This window comes from Sparus aurata, chromosome 15 (genome assembly GCF_900880675.1).
Source record: "Sparus aurata chromosome 15, fSpaAur1.1, whole genome shotgun sequence".
In the NCBI taxonomy this organism is placed as follows: Eukaryota; Metazoa; Chordata; class Actinopteri; order Spariformes; family Sparidae; genus Sparus; species Sparus aurata.
The window spans coordinates 24,387,235-24,411,251 of record NC_044201.1 but is presented as its reverse complement, the minus strand read 5'-3'; the positions used below and the strand labels follow the sequence as shown (position 1 = coordinate 24,411,251).

Sequence of the window (24,017 nt, the reverse complement as noted above, 5' to 3'; positions counted from 1 at the left end):
ACTTACACCTGTATGTAGCTAACTATTTAGCTACTAATTTCAGTGGTAAGGACAAGACTAATATGTAGCTGGATCTATGTGACATTTGTAGATGAGTTTCAAGTCAGGTTTAATTGTGCTGCAGCTTATCAGTCATCTAGTCTGCAGACTGACATTAGCATACAGCACGCTTCCCCCATGACAGCTGTTTGGAGGCTCATTCAACAAGCTAAGATGCGACTCTCTTTATAACTTCGAAAAGAAGGAGACTTAAGCAGGAAAGTTCATGTTGATTACTGTTCTGTATGTGACTCATAACAGCAGGCCCCTGTCCAGAACACTGACAGCACGGCTTTGTGCAAGATTTGATTGGATGCATCAAAATGACGTTTCCACGTACGTAATGCAAAGTAGTAATGCCATCATCTTTTTACTGGAGCAGAGAAAATATCTGCTGTCACTTTTGTTTATGAAAGTCATCAGAGTGTAATTATCTCATAATTGCAAATTAATGTTGTGTATTGTCACATACATATTATCCCAGGCCATAATTGCTGGTTATGTAAGCCTCCCAGTTGTGTTGCACCAACATCTTTCTGCCTCAGAGAGTAAAAAGATCTGAATATTGAACGTGTTTATATCTCAACTCACATCTGCGCGTACGCAATACAGCTGAAGTGTTTGTCCAGCTGGATGCCGTTTTAGCAAATAAATTAGCTCACACTTGGTTGCATGGCATTCCTTTCATTTCTCCCCCACAGCACTGAGCCAGAGAGTCGTGCAATTGACTTTGATTGGCCTCCTCCAGCAGCGCCCGCTTCAGGAGAACCTGCACATTTGACTTTGGTTTTGATGGCTTTCATTTTGTGGTCACTGGGCTGCTTAATTTGGCATCAACTGACAAAGCAAAAGTTTAAGTCACAGTGTGGAGTTGTAGTCTATAATATCGCCGCCTTCAGCTATAATCGGAGAAACACCAACTCAAAACACTGATGTAGTTTTCCAGTGTCAGACACTGCATATTGCTGATATATTGGATTTGGTGTCTGGAATATAATAAGATTTACAGCCCACAGGAATCTGATGTGAAATATGTCCATCCCACTGGCTGTTTCCTCTGTTGGGATCTCAACAACCGCACTACAATCACTGGCTTGGAACTAAGTTATGGGTGCCCGCTGATCATCTTTATAACGTGTTTGTCTGCGGGCTGTGGGTAAGTGTGTCTGTGTTTGCTCGCTTGTTGTTCTTGTGTCGAGTCTGTGTTTATTTGTGCGTGAACATGATAAATCGCAGGAGGATGAAAGGTAGAAAAGGAAATGCAAGATGTGCAGGTGAGATAAAGGCACCACAGGAGGCTTATAACGTCAAATACGATGGTGGTTTGTCAGTCACTGTGTCATAGTGCGTCTAAGTTAAGAGTTTGACAGCTGATCAAACTGATACAGACCATATGGTGTAATTTAAAGCTCTTAAAAATGTAAACTCACAGCGGTAAATATGAGTATTTTGTCAATTTTCTTATAAAAGAACAAGAAGAAACAAAAGCAAAACAGTACAGTACATACTTTAAAAACATATATGTATATAACAAGTACAGACAATGGAAGGTTACATTCACCAAAAAATTAAAATTCAGGCTTTATCTGGGGTTATGGTGCTGATGGAAAGTCTTTTTGGTCTTTTTTTAAGACTAAAATCTTCACTGCAACTGCTCAGTTAAAAGTGCCCACCTCATCTTGAGGGTATAAATAATGTCTTTTCAAATCAATTTGGGATTTTGGGGCTTCAGCAGGATTGGAATATGCAGGTTGAGCTGGATGGAGCCATTTTTGTTTAGAGTTTTTCAGTTCTTCCCCGTTTACTTCAGTTGTTTAGGAGGATGCTGCAATGCTGTTTTGTTGTGAAGCTCCAGAAATGTTTTGTGGACTAAGAAACTTCACCTGATGTCAGCATGGAGGTGAGTAGATACTGACTGAATTTTCATTTTTATGAATTTATCCTTTAAAGTTTTTGTGTATTTTTTTCATCTTTAGCATTTAGATTAAAAACATTTGGTTCAGCCACGAAATAAGAAACATGACTATGATATAACCTCGTCTATCATGTTGAAATTGGATATTGAGTGTCCCACTAAAATGTAACTTGTAGAAGAAATAAAGAACATACTTTAAACAAACAACACATTTCCCTCAGAAAGGAGTCGAGGGTGCTCAGGAAGTTCAAACAAAATGTGATGAAGGTGCTCTTTGGTGGAGAACACTCAAATTCATAAAACAAAAAGGAAAAATCCAAGGCACTCTTCTGCCAATTTGTTTTTTTTAAAAAAAAGCTTTTATCTTGATGGCTTTTTCATGCTGAAATTCCTAAAAACATCGACAATGCATGTTCAAAATCAGCTAAGCAACGACCCAGAAGGCTGCTGCTTGTTTGTTTGTTGCCTTGGATTTTTCTATTATTTAAGACAACAAATTACATCAAGATCATTAATATTCGGTGGTGTAACAGTCCTTAATCCTATTTTTATAATCTTCCGTATTCATCAGATAATCTCTTCTCACACAGCCGATGATGGTTTAGTATTTGAAGGTGTTTCTGTACCGTGGAGAAGCTGCTGCAGCGGTTTCCGTCCTCTGGAGGGCAGCAGCACTCAGCTCCTCGTGGCTGAGGAGCCCGGCGTCTCAGTAACCTTCACCTTTGTCTTCGTCAACACAGTAATTAGAAAGTGAAGGGGTGAAATCCCTCAATTGATCTGTGCTATGAAGAAAAAGTTGTACTTTTTAATATAATTGAACTTCTTCTCACAGTTTGTCCCTCGACGCTGCAAATCAGACGAAGGAAAAGATTTTACATCACGCTGAACATCAAAAGCTTAAAGCCTTAACTACAACAGAGGAACACACTCAAACTCTAGCTGTCTGATGTCTGGTTAGAATTCCTGATCGATAGTGTCCTGCTTTTTTGGAATACAAATTTGATACCTTAATAGACGGAGTGTGTGTGTTTGACCAAACAGCTGTCTAGAAGAGATACCACAACACAGCTCAAACAAGCCAGCCGAGCCCTTAAGCCTTTCAGGAGGCCGGCAGCCAGGTTCACTGAGAGGTCTGCGTGGAAAGTCTGTGTGTACACAGACAGCGCTGAGATATACTGTATTCACGTCACTGTCACACACCCTGGCTGTGCGTTTCCCTCTTACCTCTGAGAACACTTGGCGGTGAACGGCAGCCGCTGATGCCTGTTTCATGTCCGGACGTCACAGGCTGTATTCGAGAGCAGCATAAACCGGCGCTGCATTAGAGCCAGGCCCGGAGGGTAGTAAATAACAGATGATGTTCACTGTGGCCAGGCCTACATACCACGACTCTAAACACTTTCTCCGTGAGTTATGGCTGTTTACTAAAAGCCCTTGCCTTTGTTATTCATATAGTATATGGCGGGGCGTTAGTCAAGTATACTACTGTGGTGACTGATTGTGTTGAAAGATGGCTGCCTTCGCGTTCTCTAACTGTTGCACAATTTGAATTTTCTCGCCTAGGAGGTTGCATCAACCATTTGTGTAATGGACGACGTGGGAAAAGGTAATTGCTCTCTCATTCCCCATCTTTTGTGCCAGATTGACTCCAGTTTCCTGATGTGCATAAAACATAATAAGGACTGTAGCTGTGAAATGGTCATTTTTTACTTTTTATTGCATTTCGGGTAAAATGCCTCAAACAAAGTAGGAGATTGGTTTTCTTCTGTGCCACCCCAGTCGTCAGGATAAAATTATGGCCTGTGTTGTTCAGAAAAATGACTGCAGAGAGGGAAAGCAGCTTGTTACGACCCCATGTCTAATTTTCTTGTTAGGCAGCGACCTCTAGTGGCTGTTGTGATTATTGCAGCTGCAAAGGAGGAAGTGAGGAGAATAAATATGAAGAGTGAGAAGTCCCTCAGGTTAAACAAGCTCAGGACTTTCATTCAGGAGGCTGCTGTTAGTGAGTTCTGTTAACTCACTTATGTAGGGAAGTAATGTCACGCATATAACATAGCCGGAGTTACATAGGTAGCAGAAGTAATGTAGTGACATAAAGATAAAGATAAAGAGGTTCCCTTATTGATTCCCCTTGGGAGGAGTTTGCAGGTAACACAGCCGTACAGAAGTGCAGGGTTCCTGAGATAATAAATGACAACAAGAACAAAAAACAATCAGTCTTCGTGGCAGTGAAGTGTATGGCTGAGTCCTTAATCAGGGGAGGAAGGAGGTGTTGGGAGCTGTGGTGGAGGTGTTTTATAGTCCGATCGCTGATGGTATGAAAGAGCCCCCCAAGAGCCCTGAGGCACGAGGTTGGATGAGTCTGCGGCTGAACGTGTTCCTGAGTTGCCTCAGCTCGGCGTAGAGAGATTGAGAGGGTTTGTCCATTATAGCTTGCAGCTTTCCTCTCATCCTCCTCTCTGTCACCGCCTCCGCACTGTCCAGTTTCATCCCCAACACAGAGCCAGCTTTCCTCACCAGTTTGTTCAGCTTGATGGCACCACCGTTCCCGATGCCACCTCCCCAGCACACTGCTGAAAGCACTGAGCCTCCTCAGAAAGAACAGCCTGCTCTGTCCCTTCCTGTAGACGGCCTCGGTGTTGTCTGACCATTCCAGTTTATGGTTCAGATGCCCCACGAGGAACCTGTAGGTGTCCACCATCTCCACCATTTCCCCCCGTTTATGGAAACAGGTGTTGGGGGGCTCTGCCTGTGCCAGAAGTCCACCAGCAGCTCCTTGGTTTTCCTGATGTTGAGCTGAAGGTGGTTACTGCCACACCATCTTACAAAGTTCTTGACAAGTTACTAGTTATTTCAAACCACAATGTTTTCCTAAACCTAACCAAGTTGTTTTATTGTGTGTACCTACCCAATGTGGCTGTTAAGGCTCATTTATGCTAACCCTAACCCTAGTCTTTCAAATTGACCCTAAAGAAACGTTGAAAGTTTGAAAGTGATTGTGTTGAGGGTACCTAAAGAAGAACTGTACAGTCTTAAAATGTACTTCAAATGTCAAAATAACAAGAAATAATAAAAAGTACAAAGCCAGTAATTCAGACTTGAACTTTATTTAACAAACTGAACATATTTAAACCACTTTAAGAATGTTTTTTTTTTAAACAACTAGTAGAAATCTCCGGCCCGGGAAACCAAAGTTACATGAGCTGATTCTCTCGTCTCAAATGCACAATGCCCACCTTCACTTACTCGCTGGTATTTGTTTCATTGGACAGAAAATATTTGGTCACATTTGTAAAAAATAGGCTGTCAGAATTGTACGGGAACTACTCACGCCTGCTTCACCACAACACAAATCCAAGATATAATTCAAATATGCACAAGAAGGACGAACATATCGCTACCAACTAATAGGCAACTGATGTCATCATTACACATTTTATTCACTTTTAATACCGTGTTTTAGTATATGGCATCAAAGCAAAACGTTTGACATAATAGGAAATGTGCTTGTCTGGCGGAGAGTTCAATGTAAAGATCGATCCAACTTGTGTCCAGTGAGTGGCTACAGCTAGCAGGCGGTTAGCTTAGCTGTCAGTTCATCCCAGGTGCTTTGCTGGGTTTTGTTTTGTGCCGTTTGTATTTAAATTTGTGTTACCTGTTCACCATCTTCCCTCTCTACCTGTACGACTCAATGCTTCAATAAACCACTGAAATCATTGTCATTGCATCCTCACCATCGTAAGAGCTAATCTAGCTGTTCGCCCCCTATTTCCAGGTTTAATGCCAATTTAATTTTGCTGGCTGCTCTCATAGCTTCATTCTATTCTCCATGTTCATCACTACCAAATACTTATTTCAGAATGTTACACTGTTGTAACTTTGTCATCTCAAACATTGCCATGAAAATATCACTGTCAACGAACAAATCGTCATCACAGCATCTCATTATTCCATGTATGTGTATTTATACTGAATATACATATTTTTCTTCTGTTCCCTGTATTGATTGTCACGTATTTCGTTGTTTTATTGGATAATTGTCTACTGATTGGTCGGTTTTGCCTGTTGTGTGTGCTACTTGTTGTCATTCAGTATTTCAGACCTCCTCACTAACGATAGCCGTGGCCAGAGGCATAATGTTTTTGGGTTGTCTGTCCTTCCTTGAGTAAATTCTTTCAAATTTGACACAAAAGTCTGCTTGGACTCAAAGATGACCTAATTAGAATTTGGGGGTCAAAGGTCAGCGTGACCTCACAAAACTGTAGAATATAATACTCAATGTGTGACGTCCAACTTAAATTTAATAGCCAATTTACCTGGTAATCCTGAGATAATCAGTTTTTCAGATTTTTTTAAAAAGTGATGTCAACTTCTAACAAGTTACCTTTCTCAATAGGTAACACTGTAACATAACAAGTTACCTGCAACAAGTTTGTTGTTGTTCTTTAACATAGTGATGGTCAGTTGAACAAGCCGGTGCCTTCCTGAGTGCTCCTGACACAACTCTTATCTTTTCATATTCTAGATTTTACAGTCTTTTGTGTGTGCAAATCCATTAAAAATAAATGTGATATCATTAACAGCCATACTAATTAAAAATTGAACATTACTCCACTCCTGCATCCCAAATTGTCCATCTTCTCATCTAGCTCTGCGCCAAAAACTAAATTAGCACATTAGTTTCCCAAAATGTCAAACTCTTCCTTTTAGGTGAGAACCAGCTGATCCACGGAGCCTTCAGAGGAGCAAAGTATTCTATAATCTTTAACTATGCAACAATAAAATAAACAATATTCTTACTTTTTTGTACACTAATAGTCATACATAGAAAACAAACAATGAGAATTCTTTATAGTAGCATTGACAAAATAAATAAACCTCATAATGTACAGTTAAAATTACACTCATCAATACCATTTTCTATCAAAAACCATTCATATCTCTGCTCGGTCATATTTGGTCAGGAGGAGAAAAACAAAAACAAAACAGGTAGAAATGTAAAAGCTGAGCAAAAAAAACCCAAAACAATAATTCCAGTATCATACAATGCAGCAACCTGTTTAAACATTTCATCTTTAGCAGTAAAATGAATTCACACGCTGATATTAAGCACACTGAAATGTTGGCTTTGTGTCGGTAGGTTGTGTGGTTACACCAAGGTTTGTCCAGACTTCTCGTTTTCGAAGGCACACAAGAAAAACGTCACTGTGACTCAAACGTTACGCAACGGAACTGCTGATTTTTTTCCCTCCGCGGCGGGGAGATGACTTGAGCCAAAGTTAACACCTTGAACAAAATACAGAAACAAATCAGCACTTACTACTTTAACAAATTAGAGTAATGTTTTCATCAAGGCCGAAAAAACCTAAAAAATAGCTTGTTTTTCTCGACAATTCAAAGCAGTACATAATCAATGAGATTAGCAAAGTGAACGTGTCCTTGCAGTTTGCTTTTACCAGCGAGGCAGCACTCAGAAACTGATATGCGAATGAACAATCTCACAATAACAAGCTACATCCACACGTGAGACACAGACGTCATCACTGAGAGCAAATAACCACGTTTTGTATTTAATGTACAGATTAAAGAGAGAAACCTGAATTAAGCCTCCGATGGTGGATGAAGAGGTCGATCGTCATCCTTTGTGTGCTGCTGAAGTGTTTTTGAAAATACTTCACTGTCCACCGATGTTTATTTGTATGACTTTCGTCCAATTACAGCATGCAGCCGGCTCACTGAGCAGCACCCGGAGCATCGGGGGACGGCTGCCAGAGAAGCAGGACATGCAAACCATGCAAGTCCCCACATTTTACAGGCTTTCATACAAACTCCTGATGTATCTCATGTGCCCGAGTGAGGAAACACTTTCTTTCTGCTGGAACGATGTGCAGACACCCCCTTCCTCCCCCGTCTCCATCCCAAACATACAACATCCTCTCTCTTCCCTCCTCCCCTCGCTCCCTCGTCGCTGATTTACATCCTCGTTCACCGCAAGCTTGACCTTCTATGGCGACGACATTTACACTTGTTTTTTTTCTTCCCTCCGCGCATTCTCGCCCTGCCTGAAGTGCACAGAAGCACAGCAGGTAGAGAGATATCCCACAAAACACTTCATTTATTATGCAACCGACTTCCTTTAAGGATTTCTTTACCCTTTAGGTTTAGGCTTATTGCAGGAGGAGCAATTTTATCCATGCATTCAAAAAATGGCTTAATTCAGAAGGGCTGCAAAGTTTTTCTTCCCACCACAGAAACTTCTTTTAACTTTTCCCTCACTGGACTCTGAAAAACATTCGGGAAATCCTCTCGATTTTCTCAGATCTAGCAGAGAATTGATTCTCTAAACACACTTTTCGACCCGGCGCTCTCTGACAAACAGTGGAGGAGCAGCTAGTGAAACCACAGATTTGTTTTCCCCCTGTTTCTTTCGCAGCACTGGACAATTTTACCTCTTCTAAACACGAGCGAGCAGCAGTGCTCTAACCACCAGAACAGGAAGAGGGACAGATTCCCCCTCAGATTACTCTTCCTCCTCAACAGACACACAAATCACAGTCAGTGGACGATAGTAGGTCACGGTGTGATGCAGATAACACCAGTACATGTTTTGTTCCCATTGATCAAACTGTATTTTCTGATGGTCCTCTTTCGGTGGTAGGAGCCAACGTGAGCTTTCCAACGATGTGCATGAGACATGACAGAGAAAAAATGTTTTAATGATGGAGTCCTGCTGTAGAGTACCTGAGCCAGATTGCACACACAAACAAGCGGGGCTTTCACTTGCGCTGTGTCCATCTTTACAAAGTCTTTTATGGCTTTGACAACCTCTCGAGCTGAGCCGAGCTTACGTGCTCCGGTAGGTCTTGATGATATCTTTGATTGTCCTCCTGCAGATGGGGCAGCACGCGTTGGCCATCTTCTTGAGCTTGAGGCCACAGGTGTAGCAGAGACACATGTGTCCGCAGGCGTAGAGGACCGTGTCCACCACGTTCTCGTAGCAGATGGTGCACTCGTCGCTCCACGAGCCCGAGCAGGACGGGAAGGTGGGGGACTCTGGGTGGCTGGAGAAGGGAGAGCTCGGGGTTGTACCTGAGGGGAAAAGAGAAAAAGATGTGATGTGTGAAAGAGAAAACAAAACAAGTCGGGGAAACCTTCCAAGTAGTTTAGGCGGAGAACTGCAGCGGCATTGCTATGAGCACATGTCACAAACACTCACTGCAACATATATCCAAGGCTCCTTGTATTTAAGCCTGTCAATACCCTGCCAGCTGTTTTTCTCTGCTAACGAGGCTTCGGAACAACTTTATGGAGGAATAATTGTCTTCCAGTCCTCGCTCCTTCGGTCGCTATTATCTGCAAAGATTTTTTCCTGTCAACCTGTCGGCAGCCTGGGATCGCAGTGACGTCGAGCAGGTGTGGCAAAAGTCCAAACGTTCCACACAAAGTACAGATATGTGTGTAATAAAAGACACTGATTCAATCATTTTTCTCGAGTAAAAGTAGAAGAAAGTACAGGCTCTGAAATGTACTCCAAGTGGTAAAGTTTCCCTTGAAGGACATTTCTACTGACCATTTCTGGTCAAAGCAATTGTAGAATCAGGAGGATAGTTGATTGATTCTCACGATGTCAAATACAGACATTTCGGACTGTTAAAGTGTCCCGGTTAGCAAATAATTGAGAAAATAAGAACATTCAGGCAGAGGGCTGCAGGGTCTCTGCAGATACCAGACACTTACATGTGTTTCCTCCCAGTTCAAGTCTTCTTTTCAGTCTTTGTCTGTCTAGCTACGTCTGCTGTGCACGATATGTGTTTTTTAAGATGGTGGGAACGCGGCTACAATGACATAAAATAAAAGTAATTGAAAATTCCTCTCAAATGCATTAAAACTAGTATCAAGTAAAAAGCTTGTTTTGAAAATATAAGGAGTAGAAAGTACAGATATTTGTGTGAAAAATCTACTTAAGTACAGTCACGCATTATTTGTACTTTGTTACTTCCCTCCTCTGATGCAGAGGATCTGTGTGCTGCTGGCTGCATTTTAATCAATTTCGCAAACAGAGAATAAAATAATCACAAGACGATCGATGGACATAGAAGATAATAAACTAACAAACAAACCTGTGGAGGAAGAAAAGACTGCGTGATAATTGGAGTTCAGGCTGGAATTGAGGTTGATGTTCAATGTTGTGTTGAGGTTGGGCTCGGAGTTGCCGCTGCAAAGCACCGTGTGGGTGTTGGGTGTACAGGACGGGGAGCTGGGGATCGACGGGCCTCGAAGGTCTGCGTGCAGAGATGAGCCTGAACAGAGAGAGGAGACACAGAAGATTCACAAACTCCTCTCCATCACTCACACTGTGCATCACTGAGAGTTTAGTCAGAGCTGATAATTAGCAAACTGACTGGAGTGGACATCTTGTTGCATCTCCCTCACTGTCTCAGTCTGCTGTCGCTCTCTCACACAAACATTAAATCTTTTCTATCACCAAGCAGATGACTTGTGAGTCCACAGTGTCTGTGTGTGGGTGTGTGAGAGTGAGTCAAGAGCCTTTGAGTTGGTGTAGTCTCATCAGAGACGCCAAGCCCCGTCCACCCCCCCCCTCCCATCCCTCTCCTTCCTCCTTCGTGAGCCCATGATCCCTCTGGGAAGGGTACAAAATGCTTCCACAGTCTATCTGTTGTCTGTCCCGTATGATCCGTCCCCATCCGAGCCCCATAACCACCGGCTCTGGCATCAGTTCTCATATTGGCAGCTCATCTCTCTGCAGTCTGCACAGACTAGAATACCAACCCCGATTCCACGGACAAATCCTGATCTGCCTGGCAGGCAGGCGGCATTGTTGTTTACACACTGTCCTTCAACTGACCATGGCAGAAATATTGCTACACTGTCGGGGCCGGCCACCTACTTGGCAACGGCATCCTTTCATGTGTCAAACAATCTAATATTGGTAGTTTACATCCATGTCCCACATTTTGCATATCCAAATTTTCCAACAATGACCGAGTGGAGTGGAGAAAGAGCTAAAAAAAGAACCACAGATGGCGAGAATTTGCAGAAAAAAGTGAAATACCGGTGGCCTAAAAAAGAAAAGAACACATTTATGTGGTCTGTTGTTAGCACAGAAATGTATACAGTTTGTTGCATAACTCGAGCTACGTGCTCCGAATCATCGCCCTGAACTCTGATTCCTTTTCCTCGGACCGCTCCAACCGCCGCAGTCTCAGTTTCAGCTTACGTAAACAAACCGTAGTAGCTTTCGGGTCGTGCAACAACCAGTTTGCTGCTAAAAAAATCAACAGAAGACAGAACTTGTGGTCACTCGTACAAAAGCTTTTCCACCGGAGTCATCTATTTATTTAATCTTGATATTATCATATTTTATAGTATACACAGAGGCGTGTTTGCATACACTAGCATTTATACACCCTTCCATTACCTACTTAACTTGACCTATGAGGCAGCCCGGCTGTTAGCAAATGTCTTGGTCAACTCTAATAAGGAAGAATGGATAACCTTCATGTCTATTCATGTACCCTTTCATCAAGGAGACCTTTCATCTGCTCTTGTATTATAAATTTACTGCTGGCTCTGCCACCGGGACTGAGTATGTGAATGTCCTTTGCTATGCAGCAATCCTGGAGGCTTATTTAAAGATGAGGATTTGTACGTTGGCTTTCAACACTTGCTTATCAAATATAGAGATCTGTGCCACACCCTGTTATTTAGTTAATGTCCAAAAGAAGTCAGGCTTTAAACAACTGATGTTAACCTTCACTGCAAATAGTTGCTTATTTACCCATCCAGCAGATACAAAAGTACATTAGCAATCATTTTACGTTGCGTTCGTGTCCCCATGTGTAAGAAAATATTTTAAAAAATAACAAACATTATCAACAGAATGTAGAGAAATAACAGTATTGATGTCGTGTTAAAGTCGTCTACGTTGTGTTTAAGTGATATCAACTTAAGCTAGCATGCTAACCAGCTAGCCCCGGGCTTCTCCAAGCGGTCCAAAGCTCCTGTGCTAGTGGTTTAAACTCCAACACTGACCTGGTAGTCCGGCTAGCTGCACGGCTATTTGAGCTAATGAGCTAACAGTAGCTACATTCATGGATGTATAAAAACAATACCGTTAGCACCAGTTAGCAATTACTCTGGTGATGTGCTGCCCCATGTCCTGCACCTTTATTGAGTATCATTTGCATATTTATTCTCCTTCAAGGTCTTCTTTGGTCTCCAACATCTCTTGAGGGAAATATCTGGCTCTTTGGTAGCTACATGCTCCACCATGTTCACCAGCTAGTCGCTAACTGTGTCTGTGTTTTGTACAGTGGGTTTTTTGTGCCTTTTTTCCAGGGAGACAGCTGCCTCATTCCTCTGGAAAAAAAAAATGCAAAGAGAGTGATGTGTGTGCACCAAAATATTAGGTTACAAATCAAGAACAATGAGTTGTAAGAACCCAGTCGCTCCTTACAGCCAAAGGGAGCCGCAGGGTCACGTGGTGAAACTTGAGAGGCTATCTCAGTCAACTCGAGTCAAAACTATGGTTATACAACTTGTACTCTATATCTATAGCTGCTGCAACGCACCTGATGCCAATGATCAGCTCGTCATCGAGCTCTGCTGAAGTCTGATAACGACCCGTCCATTTGGATCAGGTGTGTTGGAGCAGGGAAACACTGCTCTCTCTAAATATATATGTGCATAAGGTTGCGTATAGGTAATGTGTTTCACACATTTTTTTCTATATACTATACATGTGTTCAGTCCGGTTGCCAGAATCAAATGTCTTCAGGTAATGTCTCTGGGTTTCTTTGGACACTTGGCTCAAATTAACTTTGACTTGACCTGATTCTCTATGTGTCGATCAATAAGAGCGACCCCTTTAACCTACACACAGTCAGCGGATCAAATGTCAATATGAAAATATCGATTACAGCCGAGCACATGAAGAAACAAACATATGTAAACCTGCAGCAGCAACAACCGCCGCAAGGACACAGATGACAACTGTGGGGCCTTATTGATGTCATATATGTCAGAGGAAATGAGAAAAATCTTGTTTTATAAGATCAAACAGACAAAATGAACATGTGAGAGCAACAGACTCCCATCCGTTCCACTTCACAGGCTTGACAACACCCAGCCATGACAAACTGTCACTTGCCTCAGTGGTTAGATGTTTCCATGGCAACTTGTGGCGTGCGGCTGCAGCGAGTGGGTGAGTGGAGACGTCACAAATGCACTCCCCACAGCTGGAGTGGGTAATGACTCGAAGAACGCTCATACCCCAAAGAATCAGTAGAGATGGGGGGTAGAAGGGGGGAGACGTTGGGTAGAAAATGCAAGAGGAAAAGAGGAAGCAGAGAGATGACTGGAGGACGAGTGTTCAGGGAGCGAGCTGTGGGTGGAAAACCCTGCGTCTCAAACCTCCATGCAATTACATTTTAATAATGCATATAGAGGGCATCGTAAGGAGCTATCACGGCCCCCCCTCTTGATACATAATGCCGGCTGCTGGGAGCCCACGCAAGACAGAAATAACCTCCTCAGCCCCGGTCGGTCTGACTGACTACATGAAAGAGAGAGGAGAGGAGGAACTGTAATCCAGAAATGAACGAAGAGAAATGAATGAGAGGAATCAATAAATTCTGACAGACAAATGCATTTGGACCCCTGAAAACTTTGCCTCTAGTCATACATTATTTGTGAAAAGAAGGCCAACTTGTCGGGACAGAATTATTATCAATGCAGCCAGACGACAACGCTGTGGCAGAGAAGGAGATTGTTCTCAAAGAATTAAGATAGTAAGAAGTAAACAAATCGAAAGCACTCTCGGTATGTGTGTGTTTGCTGCACGCTGCAGTGTTTCACAGTCACATCATAATACACTAAGTCGAAGCAATGCTAGAGCTACTTCTTATGAAAAATAGAGAGTTTAAAATCCTTTAAGTGCAGAACTCTTAAAACCAAGAGAGTCACACTAAATATTTCAAACTTCAATTGGATCGCGCAAATGTGTTGAAGTTTGTAGAGCTCTTGTGCGCCGAGTGTCAAAGAAAATAAACTCACAGCAATACAAGAGACTCCTTATTTAATCGGTCAGGGGTCGAAAACCTTGACGATCAAAAGAAACATTTTTCGCCGCTCCCTCACCACAAAAAATCTGTCTGGAGCCACAATAAGTCTGTCTGGAGCTGCAGGACATATTTGAGCCGTCTCATGACCGTCTAAATAGTCACAATTATTCTTAGGACAGAATTCAATACTATTTTCACCTGTGGCTCCTCTGCGGTGGGCGACTTATACTTATCAAAGCAACATTATGTAACATTCTACCTTAAAATACCAGCTTCAAAATCATGTCGATGGTTCAGTGTCTTATAACAGAGTGAATGGTGTCTCTGTCACTTGTAACTTCAGTGAGAGGGGAGGATCACAGCGTAACACATGTTCAAGTTTTCAACACATAACATTGTGATGTAATGAGTTTTGTTTGTAGTTGGCACCGACATGACAACTGAGAAGTTGTTACACACCTGGGATTTTAACTTACGAAAGTGGGGTCTCATTTAGAAACTGTAGGGGGCGCCAAATCGCACAAAATGCCCATTTCTACATAATGTTGCATTAATTTGTTCCCAACAATAGCTGCTCCTGGTAACTTAGGCATAATTTACAGATGTATTGTCATGTTTAGGCAACCAGAAGCAGGGCATAGGGCGCTAACCTTGGTCTAAGGTGTCAAAGCTCCAAAATCCAGCATAATTTATAGGTTGGGGCTATTTTAATTCATGCTGACAGTGATGCCATGCCATAGATATAATCCATATTGAGTAAAATGTATAAGATGCATCTGGTATAACGTATATCTGGTTTAATAGACGTCCTCATGGTGTAAATCGAGCCCGTATTTACAAAAACATCAACAAAACTCAGAATGTGCATCAGAATTGGTCCATATTCTTCTCAGAATCTCTGAGAAATCCAATCATATTTCTGGATTCAGTAAATATGTTTTAATTATAAAATCTTACGGAGCTTTTCACTGTAAGAAAGTCAAACCACAAAACAAGCACCTGTAAGTCATTATAACGACTTATTCTGCTCATTTCCAATCAGACAGAACTAAACTGTGCGTGCATGCAGGGGAGCTGCAGAACCTCAGCACCTGGCATGATTAACTTCAGGGAACCTTCAGGTAACGCTGCGTTATCACTGTGTGAAATCTGCAGGAATCAAACGGAGCAGACCGAAATTCTGCTCAGCCGAAGACACAAAGTTAACATTCATATGCGAGCTGTGGGGGTAGAATGTAAATTCTCAGGAGATATACGAGTTGATAAAAAGTCAGAGAGCAGCCCAGACGGCAAAGGAGGGGGAAACTATTTCGTGACTCAGCTGAGTGGGAACTCAGACTCCAAAGGTCGTTCAAGGATCACAGACTGCATCAACCTCCGAATGGAAAGACAACCTGTAAAGATCGGTTCAAATTCCTCAAACCGCAACGTGATTAAATAATCAACTTCTGCTAAAACTAATATAATGGGGAACAATTGATCTGAGTATGCACATTTCTTTTTGCTCTGAGGAAATCTGGTATCACTGCACTTTAAAAAGAAGCATCCAGATCAAACATTATGACTGAAATCTAATGAAACAAATTCTTAGTCTAAGTTGTCGAATAGCTTGGCTCTGAATTTCCATCAGCAGTCCAAGAACATGTGGAACATCACACCTGGAGCCGAAGAGCAACAAGAAGGCACTCAAATCAAATTAAAGGGAACAATTACATTTGAGGACTAGTTGTTTTCTCAGGGAACGATAACAAAGATGGAGTCCGCTGAAAAGTTTCCTTTTATCCAGATTGCCGTCCGTCGCATTGCATGCACAACTGATTCAGGATCAGGCGTAGTTTCCACAGTTTTCTGAGCATGTTTTAAATGCACTCCTGCTCCAACACACCTGAATCACATGATATTCAAGCTCTGCTGAAGCCTGATAACGAGCCATTCATTTGAATCAGGTGTGTGTTGGAGCAGGGAAACATCTAAAACATGCAAACCAAAGGAAGAAAAGCATAGCTGGAGGCCACAGACACAACGTATTGTGGCACTTAATAGAATGAAGCCATTGTTAACGTTATCAGTCGCATCCGGTTTGACAAGTCAAAATGTCTGCTATGAAAAAGCGTCTACTGACAGAAACTAGTTTGGAGAACAGTCTCTGAGTTTCTCTGAGACGACATGACAGGTGTGTTACACAGACACCATCTTGGCTCCCTTCCCCTAGATGTGCTGAGGGGGAGTTAAGATAATATAAGTGAATTAATCTGTATATTTTAATCGTGGATCATAACAAGGTTGGTGGTACATTCCCCGGGCCCTGCAGTCTAATGTCTTAGTGTCCTTGATCAAGATACTGAACCTGAATCAGAATCAAATCAAATTGTGAGTTTCCAAGAGATCTCCACCCTTATTTAAAATCAGACAGCTGTTTCAGGAGGTTAAGAACACACAAAAGATGAAGTGACAAACCTAAAATCCTGAGTTGTGTGATGGTGCCGTGCAGGCCGTAGAACATCCACAGCGGCCTGGAGTTATCGACACACAGCTGCATCCCTGCACTGACACCATTATGGCTCATCATGACCTCCCCTTCTGCGTTCACCACAAAGCCCAAGATGTCTCCACCGTGGAGCGGCACGCCCACCCGACACACGGCCCAGAACTCCTTGCGGTCAACCAGTGACTCTGGGTTGGACGGGAGGTCACTGGGCCTCAGGGTGGCCGGGTCACATGATGTCACGCCGTAAGAAAGACACCCGGGTCGTGTGACACCGGCCTTCACCTTCACAAACACTGTCTCTGAGCAGCGCATCGGCCGGCTGGTGAACACCAGGGTCCTCTCGTCGCCGCGGTGATCCAGCCGCGCCACCGTGTGCTTATCCAGCAGAGTAACATGAATGCCGTGCACCAGGTGGAAGTGCAGATCAGTGTCCAAGTGGCTGGGCAGCATCGAGCACTGCTGGGAGTTCTGAGAGTTTTGGGGCACGTGGCAGGAGGCGGAGCTTAGGGGTTGTAGCTGCTCCTCTTCCTCGTCGTCTTCCTCCAGATTTGCCTCCTGCTGCTGCTGGCTCAGGTCACACAGGCTGATGGAGAGGCGAGGGTCATCGCCGTTTCTCTGAATGGAGGCCCGCTGGCTGGCAGCGAAAGAGCGAGGACGCAGGCAGTCCAGGGGGAGCATCTCGCTGTCTGTGGAGAAAACACACAGCGATGTTACATAATCTGTTGTTTGTGGCTTTTTGAAGTGACACGATGTATTTTTTTTTCCCCTCTCTTGTAATGATTTCTATTTGAATAACATCATTACATCAAACTGTGACTAATGTAGTCACATTTACAGCCTCTGCAAGTGGAGGAAAAAGTGTCCAGACAAAATGCAATTTATGTGCCCACTTAGTATTCCGCATATTTCCAACACTGGTTTGTTTCACATCCACTGTCTGCGTGCTGTTCATTCATCATCCCTGTCAGGGTAAACAAATGGTGGCTTCCGGCCTCTCTGCTTTAGAACATATTAATTCTGATGCACTCCCAGTACCGAGGCTCGTCGTTCAACAGTATGAACAAATACGTGAGTGTTTACATGTTGGGAAACACATCAGGACTTTAAGTGGGGTCGCGCTGTAGCTGCGGGCCGGTGGCTTCATCACAGCGAAAGAGACGTAACAGCTTTATGTAACGTTGAAGAGATAAGAGATGCACATGAAAGACAGAAGACTCAGCCTCCCACTTTGTCTTTAGCCAGGAGTCCTGTGATCATAAGATGCTTTTTCTTAGTAATCTTGTTCTTGTTTATCACTTTTAAGTCTCCTTAAAGAGCCCGAGGTGTGAAAGCACAGATATTATCATCATCAAATATTGTATTCTTACAAGCAGCGCTGTTTAATCACAAATAAAGTCAGTTTACCATCAGTATTTGTCACAGACCAACAGTGTATATAGTATAAACTGGGTTTCAAACAGCTGTAACGTGCTGCCTCGAGTCCCCAGGTGTTTACATAACAAACTGTCTCGGCAGCAGTGACTTAATGTACTGTATTCTACCTCTGTGCACTGTTAACATTTCCACTTATGTGTCTGGATGCTAAAAGCAGCTTATTTTCCAATCACTGAGAGGGCAAGGCATCCGAAAAAACTGTATCACATGTCCGTCCGTGCTCTCCCAAATAGCCCTTCCTATGCTAATTCTGCTCACTGTAAAATAGAAACCACATGGGAACGTCGCAGCAAAAGATGAAAACAGAGAGAGCGCCGCGTGTCTTTCCGTGCACACGGCCGGTACGAGCGGATCTGCATCGTGGCACGCTTAGGGACACGCTGCCAAATTTAACGCGGCTAAAATTAGCCTGATTGGACATTTGAGGAGAGCGGGGAGGGACAGGCCGAGGGATGAGTGACATGATGGCTGAGCTGCGTGGCTCTTAGCCTCGATCTGCTTTGGGCTTCCCCTGTGAGAAGTGGATGGAGTGCGAGAGTGTGACAGAGGAGGAGAGGATGAAAAATAGGGTGGGGTGGACACTTGAGAGAGAGGGCATACCTCACCAGCTCCTCTTTATCACACAAAGACAGCACATCTCCGGCCAGCCACTGATAAACTGCTTGAGCTTAATTACTTCCTCAGTCAAGAGTGTCCACAACCAAGCAGCGGGCTCTTATTATTAGCTGCCTTATCATCTTCAAGGCAAAGTTAGCCGACTTCGGGATACACAAGATAATTTTCTATCCCCACTATTAGGGCTTCCTGCGGTTCAGTTTGTGCTTCTGAGAGTGGCACAGCAGTCAAAACAAGCTGTGAAGAGAATAGCAACATTACCAGAGAGTTTCTACCTTTCGCGAAAAACAAGATGTGCGAAAGATAAAAGAAGATGAAACAATGAAAGATAAAGACGTGCATCAAATAAATATGTGTAACCTCTCCCCGGGTTTGGTCTCAAAGGAGTCTGGGAGAGGATTTCTTACTTAAAAAAAACTCCTGACAAATATGAAAAGCATGCAGTCAAGACGTTAGATAACAGAGCTTGGAACCAACAAGCTATGTTTATCTTTTGTGTCCTACCATGAACATGAATGGCTGCATGCACAGGGATAAAGAACTGAAACACATGGCTGGGAAAGTCCTGTTCAACATGCTAACAGATAAAAGAAGCTACATGGGTGGAAACATGGCTAAAAGGGACAGACAGGCTCAGAGTGAAAATAGATAGTAAAATAAATAGTCAAGTGCTTTAAATCTACAAGCTAAAAGCAATAGATAAATAGCCCTGCAATTGTTGAATGGTTAGCCAAAAAGATAATGGCTTAAAGAGTTAGCTAAAAGTAGAGGCTAAATGGTGACATAGCTGAAAGTAGGCTAATGTAAAAGTGGTTGTAAAAGCTTAAAGTAATGGATGACTAGTTAAAACAGCTAAGAGTATTAAATTGCTTAAGTAATGGATAATTGAAATAGTTAGCTAAAAGTAATGAATAAATTGCTAAATTAACCAATAAAATAATTAGGGGTTGAAATAGTTAAACAAACGTAATGGACACATGTTTTGAAATTGTCATTTTAAAGTAATGAATACATGGTTAAAAAAAGCTAACTAATGATAAGAGACTAAAATAGCTCAAATTAGCTAAAAGTTGTGGATAGGCTAATTGTTGAATAGTTATGGATACATGTAACTGTTGACTGAAAGGTTGAAATATTTAAATAAAAGTAATGTATTAATGATTGACAGTGAAAGGTAATGATAGATGAGCCCAAATGGTTAAAATAGTTAACTTAATGTAACATATAAGTTAATGGATAAACAACTGAACTATCCAGCGAGGCCATGTCCCTCAAAGTATTATGCAGCACTGATCAAAAACACACACACACAGTTCAATTGTAACGAAAACATTCTGTAACAACATCCACTTTCATACAACATGAATAATTCAATCATAAGCAGTTTATATTCAAATGAACACATGTGATGAAGGGGGAAGTTTCAGTTCATCTGAGAGGGCTGTTGGTGTCCCTCCAACAGCACACACACACACACACACACACACACACACACACACACACACACACACACACAACACGCAATATTTTGTTGTAAACACTGTTTGTTATTAATGTTAATATCCTTTCAGACTGCTCACTTATTAAAATGTCACTCACACACAGACAGGTGCGGTCTAGTCTTTGTCCTCTGATTTGCAAGCACTGAAATTTAAATGCAGCTTAGCCGAACACACTTTGAGAGTTTTAACATTTGGCGACGCTCCAACGTTTTTGTGTTTTTGTTTTTTTTACGACGGCATCTTGAACGTAATGTTGATTATAATCTACTTTGGAACTTTCAGAGTTCAAGTCCTTGATGCTCTCGAACAGCGACACAAAGTCTGAGCCACTTTTTTCTGGCAGGAAAACAATACAGATGTGATTAAGTGTTCGGCTCAGATTGTCCTAGTGAAATGAAGTGTTCTTTGCACAGCTCCAGGTCCTCAATCACTAGAGAAAAGCTCTATTTAACTAGATGAACTGACACAGTCCTCGAGGGTCAATGGCTGACCTCCCATCATTTGCTTTTTATTCAAATTCAGAAATCAGACTTGCTCAACTCTTGCTGAACATTATGGAGGAATTTCTAGTCTTGGCGAAAGTCTAAACGCGCCCACACCAAAACATACAACTGCTTAAAATCCCTTCGAGCCGTTCTATGTTTACACATCAAACAAGTGAGACCTTACTAAACTCTTAAAGCCGGAAAAACCGGTTCCTTGAAAGTGAACCAGACATTAAAAAACGAGGATGTCCAGGATATAACTGAAAACCTGGCATCCTGTTTAACTGAACGCATACCAGAATGACAACTTAAGTACTGCGGTTAAAAAGCCGTTTAAAATTCAACGCTGCCAAAACAAGCAGCCCGGCTCCACCTCATCTTGAAATGCTTAGCAGAGAGGCCTGCACGTATTAGAGTACGCTAGTGAGTTTTGATCTAAATCACTCCATTGAATTTATGTATCCGATTCCTTTTTTAGTCTCGAACGGCTCTCAGTCAGACAATGGCATGGTACTGAGCAGACGAGGGAGGGTTCAGTTTATTCCTTGGCCTGGTGGAACAGGATTAGGAGGCTTTTGGGGGGTTTTAGCGGCGCTGTAACCTCTATACAAGGTCAGCTGCACCAATTGTGTACGTGTGTGTGTATGTGTGTGTTTGGGGATTTGCCCTGAGTATGCATGCCTTTGGGGCCTATCCAGGGCTCTGTCCACAATGAGTGAGTGAAGTCATCTGTCATGAGAAAGGAGATTGGAGGGGAGAGGTTTGTGTGTCAGTCCCAAAAAGGAGAGGGAAGGGCTTATCGAAGAAGGAAAAAAAAAAAAAACTGTGTTGATGAGCTTTTAAGGAGTGGTATCCTGGTCCAGATAATGGCACGAGTATACGAGAGTGAAGCAGCAGGGGCGGCTACGGGGATAAAGACAGCTACGATATTGATACGCAGGAGAAGCTCGGCGGAGTATCTGAGATGCCATGTGCAACAAGAGCCACATGTGTGGCGTTTCTGAGGGATCAAGTCCAGTCTCTGGTTCAGTGCCAGATGTTTCCTGGGGTTTGGACCGTCATCGTGGAAAGAAAATGAGGACGCGAGGAGCTGACACATGGCAGCGGGGGAAAACGTCGCTAAGCACTTCGGGAATGTTTTCAAGACCAATTAAAAGCCACTTCTGAACTCACTTAAGTGTCTCTGCATTAATAAATCAAAATGCCATTTCACCAACCCAATGTACGCTACTGCAAACCACAGATATGTGGAAACAAAACAGTTCTTTATGCTACAACTTTGTTTCTTTTAGGATGAATTTTCAGTTTTACGTCCTGACAATGCAAAGCTTATGATCTGGGTAGGTTCAGGCACATCACCCACTTGGTAGTTGGTAGTCACTGGCTTCACTCCACCACCATCTCCCCCACCTTCCGACATGACAGTCAAGTTATAAAAATGTAATGTGAACGTGATATGACAGCCCTGCTTGAAGAACACTTCCTTTGGGTTAGTGTCCACTGGTTGATGAGATGTTTCAAACATATTTTTCCAATTAGATTAATATCATTGTTTTGGTCACAATGATGATGATATTACAATAAAACCTGAAATCTGCACAGATAGATACACATTTGCACACAGAACACATTCACGTCCTCACTGGGAAGAGACTCTGGTCATCTGAAAGTGATTAGCCTCCTCTCTGAAGGCTTCCCCCTCCGCAGCCCAGCTCCCAGGATCCAAACCTGACAGGATCCATTACGATTTCTATTTTGATTTCCCCGCAAATCTGTTCGATTCCATCTGGGCCGATTAAATCCCAGCTGAGGCACAGCAGCCTGTCCAGCGGCATTTATTTTGCTTCGACAAATCAAATAAATTCCAAGCGCTGAGATCACTTGAAACAGAGCTCTTATAAATACATAGGCCCTAATCCCAATGTGTACATGATGGCAGATGTTAGGTCAGGGGACAGTCCTCATTTAAGTTTATAGCAGGCCTCTCACTTCATTGTAACCGTCTGACAGAATGACTTTACTTCTGTTATAATAAAGGGAACATCTCGATTCCCTCACCATACAGCCGTTAGGTTTTTGCATGACTCAACTGTAACATTGGCAGATGCTTCTGTACTTGCCAGGCTTATCTAATTTGAATAAATGGAAATTATGATTTACACACACACATACAGAGTCGTGTCACAATGATATGTGCTCTTTGAATGCTGGCTTTAACAAAGACAATTCTCCCTGCATCTCTTACTTTATTTCTTAATTTTCTTAAAGTAATTTCTTGGCGTCACGCTCCGCTCCTGACTCACACCAGTCTCACCATTGCCATGGTTTCCTTCCTCCAACCTTTTCTTTTCTTGATTACAGCCAAAGTACTGCAGATTTTTTGAAGAAGGCTTATTATCTAGGGCAGGTTGACCTTCTATCAGCAGTAATTGTGTAATTTTTTTAGGACAATTTCTTCTTCTTCAACTCCCACTCATATTTTTTACTATACTACATGTCCAAAAGCCTTGGAAGCGCCCAACCCGCACTGATGGTGTCCAGTCATCGACTACTGAGCCCTGTACCATCGCAACATTGTGATTTTTAAAGGTTCCCCACCAGAGAGACAAAAACCGAGTAAGTCCTCTTAGGTAGCTTAGCTTCTTCAGTATTGCTGGCCTTCCATCTGTTTCTGTTCACTGCTACAGAGATGTTTGACACGTGGTGCAGAGACAAAGACCCTTTTAAAACCGGCACAGTAATGTATGTCGGACTATATCCAGGCAGAGATGTGAGCGTTTATCTGACTCTCTTAAGCTGGTGATGGGAGTCAGGCAGTTGCAGGTTGCCATCAGAGTGACAGCGGGACAGTTTATCCATGTTTCACGGTGGGCAATCGTCATATACCAATTTAGTCGACAGCAGCCGACCCTAAAAGACGTTACAGATCAACTATCCTCATGTGCCTTTGCACTGGAATTTAGGTTATCGAGGTTATTTGCATCCCATTTTCACACTGTATATAAATACTACACTCTAATCCTGATAGTATTTCAGAGTATTGTTTCATAGCCAACAGACTCGTGCACTATAATTACAAATCTGTATTATCAGGATATAGCGTCAAGTGTGCAGCTGCGGAGGACAATCAAGGTGAAACCACCAACAGATATTCCAAATTCAATGACACAAACACCACATTAAGCGATACAAATACTGCAATGTGGACAAAGACTTTTCTTTAGCACCACTTCAGCAATAAAACTGTATTGCATTGTGTTTCAAACGACTCTCTGTGGAACTTTTGTGTTGTGTTGGAAGCCGCTGTAAGCTACTGTTGCTCTCTGTTAGCGGAGCGGAGAGAGAAGACGTGAAATCCAACCTGAGTCCTTCACAAAGAAATCCACAGTCCAGCAGCATTAAACAACTTAAACGAATCATCCGGAAACTGAAAAGGTCTTACTTTTCATGTCACGT

At 42.6% G+C, this 24,017-nt stretch overlaps 1 protein-coding gene across 1 annotated transcript in view; it reads right to left on the bottom strand.

Moving 5' to 3' along the window:
* Positions 1-5,041: 5,041 nt before the first annotated feature.
* Positions 5,042-24,017, bottom strand: part of LOC115596941 (E3 ubiquitin-protein ligase NEURL1-like) — a 36,171-nt gene continuing 17,195 nt past the window's right edge. The window contains exons 4-6 of the mRNA XM_030442433.1: positions 16,495-17,211; positions 10,075-10,254; positions 5,042-9,043 (exon numbers count right to left, since the gene is read on the bottom strand). Coding sequence (XP_030298293.1) covers positions 8,799-9,043; positions 10,075-10,254; positions 16,495-17,211 — 1,142 coding nt within the window. The 3' untranslated portion in view covers positions 5,042-8,798. The remainder of the gene's footprint in view (positions 9,044-10,074; positions 10,255-16,494; positions 17,212-24,017) is intronic.